Raw genomic sequence first — 10,819 nt, forward strand, 5'->3', positions numbered from 1 at the left:
GTCAGGCAGCATCCAGGGAACAGGAGATTCGACGTTTCGGGCACAGGCCCTTCTTCAGGAAGGGTTCCTGAAGAAGGAAGGGTTTCTTCAGGATTCCTGAAGAAGGGCCTGTGCCCGAAACGTCGAATCTCCTGTTCCCTGGATGCTGCCTGACCTGCTGTGCTGTTCCAGCAATAAAGTTTCAACAACGTCATGGTAAATGTACCGACATTACATGGACTGCAACATGGAGTTAACAGAGTCATAGAAATGTACAGCATGGAAACAGACCCTTCAGTCCAACTGACTAGATATCCAAAACTAATCTTGTCTCATTTGCCAGTACTTGGCCCATATCCCTTTAAACCCTTCCTATTTATATATCCATCCAGATGCCTTTTAAATGTTGTAATCGTACCAGCCTCCACCACTTCCTCTAGCAACTCATTCTATACATGCACCATCCTCTGTATGAAAATGTTGCCCCTTAGATCCTGTGTAGGTCTTTCCCCTCTCACCCTAAACCTATGCCATCTAGTTCTGGACTCCCCCACCTCAGGGAAAAGACCTTATCTATTTATCCTATCCATGCCCCTCATGTTTTATAAGGTCACCCCTCAGTTTCTGACACTCCAGGGAAAAGAGCCCCAACCTAATCTGCCTCTCCATGCAGCACAAACCCTCCAACCCTAGCAACATCCTTGTAAATCTTTTCTGAATTCTTTCAAGTTTCACAACATCCTTCCTCTTGGGGGGAGAGACTAGAACTGCATACACTATTTCAAAAGTTGCCTAATCGACGTCCTGTACAGCTGCAACATGACCTCCCAACTCCTATACTCAATAGTCTGACCAATGAAGCAAAGCATACCGAATGCCTCCTTCACTATCCTAACTACCTGCTGCGGCTCCACTTTCAAGGAAGTATGAACTCCAAGGTCTCTTTGTTCAGCAACACTCCCTAGGACATTTCTACTAAGTGTATGAGCAGTGCAAGAAGGCAGTTCCCATCCATCTTCTCATGAGCAATTAGGGATGGGCAACAAATTCTGGCATTGGTAGTTACTGTTGTTTGTCAGATTCCTGAAGAAGGGCTTATGCCCGAAACGTCGATTCTCCTGTTCCCTGGATGCTGCCTGACCTGCTGCGCTTTTCCAGCAACACATTTTCAGCTCAGTTACTGTTGTTTGTCAGTTTATTTGCCTTAAAGTGATTCTATTTAACTCCAAAAGATGCTTATTCTTCTGAAAAAAAGCTAAGTAAATTGCAACTACATCTAATCATTTTTTATTTAAGTAAAGAAGTCAAACCCACAGTCAAGTGTTGTTGTTGCCATCAGATAGGTGAGTGGTGAAAGGTCCAAAGCCTGGATCGGTCCAGCATGGAAAGAAAACAGGCACTCAGGGTCTTGGGTCTGCAAAGTTCAGAAAAACGATTAATATACTGAGAAAAATTGAACACTGAAAGTAACAAGTTTGAAGGATGCAATGTTCATACAAGGTGTTTCCTTTATCTGACAGATTTGATCAATAATAGTGGGAGAGATGTCAGTTCTGGAAAATGGAGAAACCAGCTACATTTCACAACTACTACTAGCAAGAAGGATGTCAGTTTGGAACAGGGCAAAAAATAGAGTATCCTACACCTTAGGGCTTAAGGACAGCCATCAATGATGAAGTGATTAAAATCAGGATGTGGAAGATCTCAGGGTTAGAGATGCATGGATACATCACAGCAGTGTTGGCACACATTACAGAATTTCAGAAAGCATGATTTGAAATCAAGGATAGGAATTTTTAAACTAATACATTGCTTGTCCAGAAATCAACGCTGGTCAGCAAACAAAGGAATAATATGAGTACACGACTCTGATCTGAATTAAAACATGGGCAGCAGAATTTTGGACCCTCATGTGGGACACCAGCTGTACAATACATTCAAATAGCCAAGTCTAGAAGTAATGAAAAGATGAATGAAGGTTTCAGTAGACATGTGCAAAGTCATCAATGTTGGTGGAAATAGTAATGACATGAATATAAGATCAGAAACCTAGCTTGGGGGGTGTCAAGTATGCCCAAAACGTCGATTCTCCTGTTCCTTGGATGCTGCCTGACCTGCTGTACTTTTCCAGCAACACATTTTCAGCTCTGATCTCCAGCATCTACAGTCCTCACTTTCTGCTCGGGCCAAGTATAACACCAAGTTGCCAACAGACTGGCTTAATCTCAGGAAGGTTGTCAGGGAAGAGGGATAGAATCAGGAACAAAATTTAGACTGAGAAACGAAAACCATGACTTTAATCTTCACAATAATTAACTGGAAGGCATTTCTGCTTGTCAGATGTCAAATAAACAGGATAACAGCAGGAATGAAAACCATAGTTGTTAAGGATTCTTAAAGTATTGGGAATACTTCCACTGGAGCAGTGAAAGTTTTATAGAAGTTTTCAAAATATGAAGGTCTCCAATGGAATGAAAGGAAAAAGCTGATTTTGAAGACAGTGATGAGGAACCATTAATTTATAATTATTGGAATAAGGAATGGGGTTTGTGATTTTTGAGAAGATTTGTAGCTCAGGTTAAGGTTCAAGTTGTAAGTTTGCACACTGAGCCGGTAGGTTTGTTCTCAAATGTTTCATCACCATGCTGAGAAACATCATCAATGACCCTCCGTTGAAGCACTGATGTTCTGTCCCACTTTCTATTTAAGTGTCTGGGTCTGTTAAGGTGGGTGATATCATTTCCAGTTCTTTTTCTCAGAGGTTAGTAAATGGGGTCTATATTGATGTATTTATTGATGGAGTTCCAGTTTGAATGCCAGGTCTCTATGAATTCTCATGCAGGTCTTTGTTTAGCCAGTCCTAGGATGGATGTGTTGTCTCAGTTGAAGTGGTGTTCTTCTTCGTCTGTAAGGATACTAGTGATAACTGGTCATGTCTTTCGGTGGCAATCTGGCACTTGTGTATCCTGGTAGCTAGTTTCCTGCCTGTCTGTCCGATGTAGCGTTTATTGCAGTCCTTGCAGGGTACTTTGTATACGACATTTGTTTTGCTGGTTATTGATACAAGGTCCTTTAGGTTCATCAGTAGCTGTTTCAATGTTTTGGTAGGTTCGTGGGCTACCGTGATGCCAAGGGGTTGGAGTAGTCTGGTAATCATCTCCAAGATGTCTTTGATGTATGGCAGTCTGGCCAGAATCGCTGAGCATGTTGTGTCTACTTGTTTGGGAATCAGCGGACCATTTTTATTAGGTACCCATTGTTCTTGAATACATTGTACAGGTATTTTCCTTCTGCTACTCATAGTTCCTGGATGCTGTAATGTGTTGTGGTCCATTTAAATAAGGTCCTGATGCAGCTCCATTTGTGGGTTTGAAATGATTGCTCCTGTAGTTGAATATCTGGTCTATGTGTATTGTTTTCCTGTAGATGCTGGTCTGCAGTTCTCCATTGGCTGTTCATTCCACTGTGACATCTAGGAAGAGGAGTCTGTTGTTATTCTCTTCCTCCTTGGTGAAATTTATGCCAGTAAGGATGTCGTTAATGATATGGGAGATTTCCTCTAATTTGTTCCATTTCATGATGACAAAGGTTTCATCCACATAGAGGACCCAAAGTTTGGGTCAGCTTGTGGGGATGGCTGTTTGTTCTTCTGCTAAGAATCCTGATATTGGTGATCCCATGGGTGTCCCATTGATTTATTTGTAGGTCTTGTCGTTGAAGGTGGTGGGTAGTGAGGCACAGGTCGACTAGCTTGAGGATGCTGTCCTTGCTGATGGAGTTGGTGCTGTCTGGTGTTTGTGTCCTTGGTTCGTCCAGTAATGAGGTCAGTGTTTCTTTAACCAGGCTGACGTTAATTGATGTGAATAGGGCCGTTAGGTTGAAGGAGACCATGTTCATCCTCTTCTGTCTTTGCATCTTTGATGATGTTCAGGAAATCTTGGGTGGAGTGGATGAAATGGCACAAGTCTTCCACTACGTATTTCAGTTTATAGTGAAGTTCCTTTGCTAGTCTGTATGTCGGTGTGCCAAGAAGTGAGACGATGGGTCTGGGGGATGGGGGAGGGGGGGTGCCCTAATCTGTATACCTTAGGTAATCCATAGATCCATCAGGTTTCATTCTTTGAAGATCTATCTTGTTAATTTTGCCTGATTTGTAGAGTTTCTTCAGTGTTGCGGTGATATGGTTTTCTAGCTGTGGAGTTGAGTCCATTGCCACCTGTTGGTAGAGGTCCGTATCAGTAGACAGTGAGATCGCCTTTTCAATGTACTGTGTTCTATTTAGGATGACAATCATGAGCCCTTTATCTGCCAGTAGGATTACAATATTTCTGTCTTTACTGAGACCTTCTGGGGCTTTCCTTTCCTGTGTGGTGAGGGTGTTCCCTTCTTTCTACCTGCTTAGTGTTGGTGCTACTATCTGTCCAATGGTCTGCTGGGTTTCTTCCATAAGTCTGTTGTCTTTTATGGTTAATTCCAGTGCTGCTAGGAAGTCCTTTTTGTCTGCATCGCTGTAGTTATAGTTCAGTCTTCTTACTAAGACGGCTTTTTCCGTATCTGCTAGTGGTCAGTCCAACAGGCTTTTTATCCAAGCTTCTGAATTGTCTGTGTTGTTCCTTTGTGCGAGCTTGTCCAGTTTTTTATGTAGGGCTAGTTTTTTCTTTGTCTTGGTCTGCTGTTTGTTTGATGCTGATGGCATGTTCTAACATGCTTGTCCATTCCTGGTCAGTCACGTTGGCATACAAAGCTTTTTGGCACAAAATTTTCCGTTTGTTTATGTGGAGGCGGTGTGAGCATCATTAATCATTTCTCGCAACATTCTGTGGCTGTTCTGTTCTGCTATTCTTCTGATATGAGGGGTGTTGAGATACGGTTTGTATTTGACATATCTTGGTAATACCTATTTCCTGAGGCATTCATGTAGGAAATATAGTTGTTCACGGGTAGCGCTCAGTTGGATGGCGTTGGTTTCCCATCTTCGGGTTAGATGGAGTGTATTGCGCCCATAGGTGTTTGCCCATACCTAAGCTACAATTCTTCTCAAAACCCAAAAACAGCTATAGACGCAATACACTCTTTCAAAAGAATAAACAGGTTTCACCATGAACTGACGCAGAGGGTTTTCTTTTCAGAAACAAGAGAGATCAGCTAGAGGAAATGAGAATAAAAAAAGACGTGCTAGAGAAACTCAGCAGATTTGGAAGAATCTGTGCAGAGAGAAACAGAATTAATATTGAGTCCAATAGGACTCTTCTTCAGATATTGTACTCCAAACATTCACTGCGTTTCCCTCTCCACAGATGTTGCCAGACCTGTTCAGCTTCTCCAGCATTTTCTGTTTCTTGTCCAGATCTCTTGCATCCACAGTATTATCCTTTTATTAGATAAAACCTCTTTCAACCATGATTTGGAGGTGCCAGTGTTGAACTGGGGTGTTGAAAATGTGTTGCTGGAAAAGCGCAGCAGGTCAGGCAGCATCCAAGGAACAGGAGAATCGACGTTTCGGGCATAAGCCCTTCTTCAGGCTTATGCCCGAAACGTCGATTCTCCTGTTCCTTGGATGCTGCCTGACCTGCTGCGCTTTTCCAGCAACACATTTTCAGCTCTGATCTCCAGCATCTGCAGTCCTCACTTTCTCCTTGAACTGGGGTGTACAAAGTTAAAAATCATACAACATCTGGTTATAGTCCAATAGGTTTATTTGGAAGCACTAGCTTTCGGAGTGCTGCTCCTTGTCACAACCACCTGAGGAAGGAGCAGTGCTCTGAAAGCTAGTGCTTCCAAATAAATCTGTTGGACTACAATCGGGTGTTGTGTGATTTTTAGCTCTTTCAACCAATCCCTGTTAGAAAAGGTCCAGCAGAGCCTACACCAAAGTAAGCAGTTATTACCAGTCATATAATTTATAGGAAGTCTAGTTAATAAAATCTCCAATGTTCACTGTAAACTTCCAATGACCTCTTTTAAAGAAACTATACCATATCCACAAAACTTGAAATAAATTAATTTTTAAACAGTGCTTCAAAATCTAAGTCCTCCAAGCATTCAATGACCCCTTGACAATCAATAGCGTAACCATCACTGAACCCTCAACCAGAAGCTGAACTCGACTAGCCAAATAAACACAGTGGCTACATGAGCAGATCAGAAGCTGCGAATTCCGTAGCGTGCATTTCCTGAGCCTTTACAGTCTATCCACTATCCACTATCAATAAGGCACAAATCAGGAATGTGATGGAATGCTCTTCACTTGCCTGAATGAGTGCAGCTATAGTAACAATACCAGTAAGACAATACCATCCACGACAAAGCAGCCAACTTGATGGAACCCCATCAAACACCTTCTGCATTAAATCCTCAACCACCATTGCAGCAGAAGTGTGCTCCATCTACAAAATGCACAGCAACAACTCACCTAGGCTCCTCCAACAATATTTTCCAAATCCATGAGTTCTACCACCCAAAAGGACAAGGGGACACCATCACCTGCAAACTCCCCTCTATGTCACTCATTTTCCTGACTTGGAACTATATTGCCATTCACTGTCACTGGGTCAAAATCCTGGAACTCACTTCCTAAAACTATGGGACTGCAGTAGTTCAAGAAGGCAGCTCACTATAACCTTCTCAAGGGCAATTAGGTCAGGCAATAAATGCTGGTCTAGCCAGCGACGCACACAGCACAAGAATGAATAAATAAACATAGGTTATGGGTGAAGAGATATTCATGTAGGCAAGAGAAAGAAAAGACAAGAATTGAGGCAGAAAAGGAGATAGATTAATGTTATACTAACAGCCAGTTCTTATTTGCTTAATTAACCAAAAACACTTTCTTGTACTTACAATATTTGAAAAGGAGAGGTCAAGCTTCCAGATTTTGCCATTGGCATCCTATGGAGAAAAAAATGATCAGTTTCCCTTATCTGTGTTAATTTAACAAACTCGAATATCAATACCTTATAATAAAAGCCACTGGCTATTATGGAGTTTCTAAAGATATGAGAGCAGATTTTACTTTAGGCGCATTAATTCAGTGGCATGATTCTTGAATACAAAAATAAAGGGTGGGATAAAGAGCCAAACTGTGGGTCCCTACATTCTACTGGTACTAGCGGAGTCTGTTGTGAACTATGACAGAAGGGAGTGATCAAGGTATTCAAACAATGAAAAATCACAGGCCAACACAGTAACAACATTAGCACCATACTAGTTCTGGCTCTGAAAAGCTCAAGCCTTCCTGAGGCTTCCAACAGCAATTTTCCTCCTTTCCCCAAAGTGTGCTGCTACTCAATGCAGGAAAACATCTACCAACAATTTATCATTAAGGATAATCATATGATATATTCCAAAATCCCAAAGCTGTGTTACAGCCTTAGTCCACCAAGCTGGAGCAGTATTCTCCCCAAGAGAAAGCTCCCACTGGGTATCTTTAATTGCACACTTGCAACAGGCAACTGAGAGCTCAGGTGTACTGATGCATACTGGGCAATTGTGAAACGCTTACCTGTAGAATTTAAACTACTAAGGAAAAAAAGAGCAATCGAACTTTTCAAGAAGTACTTGGACTGTTTCAACTGATTTACATTTCACTTCACCTTCCCACTGTTTGTTTTCAGAAGTGTTTCTCACTGCTAACTTTCTAATTTTGATTGGTATGTTCCTTACTTTTTCAATCCTGATTCATTTGTCTCTTATGCTGAGCCACTTGACTAAGTATAATGCAGAATCTGTCACTGCAAGTGAATAACACTTAACAGATTACCATATTTATCCATAAAACAGTTAATATAAATTTATGTACCAGATTTCATAGCATTAAATGTTCCAATTCTTCTTACTACACATATTATGGTTTCTCTGTAAAATGCATGCAAATTATTTCTTTTTGAAACAAATCTTTTTAAAATACCTGGGCACACCAAATAAAGTTTGAGTCTTTGAATTTCACCATGAACTTGAGGTTAACATGCCTGCCAACATGCAATTCATTCATTGGTTCCATCTCTACTACAGAATCCTCATCAAAAGACTCCGCTGTGTCAATGGTCTCAAAGTCCCAAACCTGAAATCAATGGAAACATTTCAGTTTTCATTTGGCTGAGAGACTACAAAATTCTGGTTGAGCACTATTTTGAGATTTCTTTTCTCCTCGAAAAGTATCTGTCTCACTTCGGTATGCCTCACTGACAATCATGCTTCTTGATATGAAATGTCATCCTCACTTAGAAAACGGGGATCATACTAGTAAGTAAGTAGAAATTTCTTTAGAAATAGAAAATAAAAACAATGGACAAATTTGTAATAAGCACTGGTTTGGCTTCCCCTAAAGCATTGTGTCCACTTCTGGAACCACACTTTAGAAAGAATGTAAAGGCATTAGGCAGCATGCTAAAAATATTCACGAGAATCATTCTCAAAGAATAAGGAATTTCAGTTATGTAGATAGATTGGTGAAGTTGAAATAGTTTTCTTTGGAGAAGAAATGGTTGAGAGGAGAATTGATCGAGGATACGGGCCAAGTGCTGGAAAATGGAATTAGAATAGCTAGCTGGTTGTTTTTGACCTGGTTGGACATGGTAGGCTAGAGGGCCTTTCTCTTTGTTGTAAATCTCCAGGATGCCAGGTGTTCAAAATCATGAGGGGTCTGGACAGAGTAAAATTGCTTCCATTGGAGGAATCATGAACCAAAAGACACAGGTCTAAGATGCTTGGGAAAATAAGAAGTGGAGACATGAAGAAAACCTTTTTTTAATGTAGTGAGCTGTTAAGAATGTGGAATTTACCATCTTAGAGCATGGGAAAGGGAGATTCATTCATAATTTTGAAAGGGAATTGGATCATTATCTGTAAAATTTTAAAAATGCAGATTTAGAGGGATTCGGTGAGGTAGCAGCACTACAGGAATTGCTCATGAGAAAGGCTAAACACAGACACAATGAGTCATGGCCTCCTTTCATATTGTAACAATTTTATGACTCTATCTAAAACATGCTATAAATTTAATTTCTCTATCACTGGTATTCTCATGTACACAGGTGGCTTCCTGAAGGCTGTGGGAAACACCGCAAGTCAGTCACTTCATGCATCTTGGGAAGGTCTTGTGAAGTCTGGAAACTTTTGACAGTCAAGTTCAAAAGTTCTTGCCAACTTAGTCCATCCTTATGTAATAGTCTATGATGCATGGTTTGTTTCTCACATTGATTTAATGCCTAACATCTGCTGTGCCTTTGAAGCACTCTTTCAGGATGCACTAGGTCAAAATGGGCATGTTTGCTTATGATTGCACAATGTCCAGCATCATTTATAACTCCTGAGGTACTGAAGGAGTCTATGCCTAAATGCAGCATGACCTGGCAATTTCCAGACTTGAGCTGACAAGTGGCAAGTGTCAGGCGATGACCATCTCCAACAAAAGAGAATGTAACTATCACCCCATTAACATTCGCTGGGACCGTCATCACTGAACACCCAATTATCAACATTACAGGGATTACAATTGGCAAAAACTGAACTCCACTCGTATTGTGGCTCCAATAGCAATTCTGAATGTAAGAATCATGCAGAGAGTAACTCACCTCCTGACTCTCCAAAGCCTGTCCACCATCTATTAAGGCACAGGTCAAGAGTCTGAAGGAATACTCACCACTTGACTGGATGAGTGCAGTTCCAACAACACTTAAGAAGCTGGACACCGTCCAGGAGAAAGCAGTCCACATTCACAAATTCTACTCCCTCCACCAATAGAAAGAGAGTGTATTATCTACAAGATGCACCTCAGAAATTCTCCAAGACTGTACAGATAGAACTTTTTAAACCCACAACCGTACCATCGAGAAGGTGAAGGTCAGCAGGTACATGGGAACACCATCATATCCAAGTTCCCCTCGAAACCACGCGTCATCCTGACTTGGAACTATATCACTGTTCCTTCAGTATCACTGAGTCAAAATCCTAGAATTCCCTCCCTAACGACAATGTGGATATACCTATATCTAACCGATTGTAGTGGTTCAAGAAGGTAGCTCACCATCACTTTTTCAAGGGCAATTAGCAATGAGCAATAAATGCTTCTTCAACCCCAGGGCATCAGTGGACTTCACCAGTTTCTTCATTTCCCCTCCCCCCACCTTACCCCAGTTCCAACCTGGCAACTCAGCACCATCCTCATGACGTGTCCTACCTGCCAATCTTCCTTCCCACCTATCCATTCCATCCTGCTCTCTGACTTGTCACCTTCATCCCCACCTCCACCCACCTATTGCACTCTTAGCTACTTCTCCCCAGTCCCACCCCCCTTCCATCTATGTCTCCACCCCGGAGGATCCCCGCCTCATTCCTGATGAAGGGTTTTTGCTCGAAACGTCGATTTTCCTGCTCCTTGGATGCTGCCTGACCTGCTGTGCTTTTCCAGCACCACTCTAATCTTGACTCTGATCTCCAGCATCTGCAGTCCTCACTTGTACCTAATAAATGCTGGTTCCCAGCCAGCTACAATCACATCCCAGAATGATTAAAACAAAGATCGAGACAATAATCGGCAAATCTTTGAAATGTGCATGCTTCTAAAAGAAAGCAATCAGCCATTAAATATTTCCTTTGAAAAAGATTTCCTCTTTTACCTGATCAAAAAACTATTGATCAAACACAATTCCTATGCATGAAGAAATTTCCTAATTTCACTTAAGAGTCATAGAGATGTACAGCACGGAAACAGACCCTTCCGTCCAACCTATCCATGCCAACCAGATATCCTAACAAGAAGAAACATATAAAGTTAAAAGAGAAAAAGTATAACATAGCAAAGGTAAGTGGGAAAACTGAGGACTGGGAAGCTTTTAAAGAG

At 41.5% G+C, this 10,819-nt stretch overlaps 1 protein-coding gene across 1 annotated transcript in view; it reads right to left on the reverse strand.

Moving 5' to 3' along the window:
• Positions 1-10,819, reverse strand: part of LOC122555469 (cilia- and flagella-associated protein 44) — a 177,994-nt gene that overhangs the window by 120,107 nt on the left and 47,068 nt on the right. The window contains exons 9-11 of the mRNA XM_043701496.1: positions 7,886-8,038; positions 6,820-6,867; positions 1,294-1,393 (exon numbers count right to left, since the gene is read on the reverse strand). Of these exons, the coding sequence (XP_043557431.1) occupies positions 1,294-1,393; positions 6,820-6,867; positions 7,886-8,038 (301 nt within the window). The remainder of the gene's footprint in view (positions 1-1,293; positions 1,394-6,819; positions 6,868-7,885; positions 8,039-10,819) is intronic.

Source organism: Chiloscyllium plagiosum, chromosome 12 (genome assembly GCF_004010195.1).
Source record: "Chiloscyllium plagiosum isolate BGI_BamShark_2017 chromosome 12, ASM401019v2, whole genome shotgun sequence".
Taxonomy (NCBI): Eukaryota; Metazoa; Chordata; class Chondrichthyes; order Orectolobiformes; family Hemiscylliidae; genus Chiloscyllium; species Chiloscyllium plagiosum.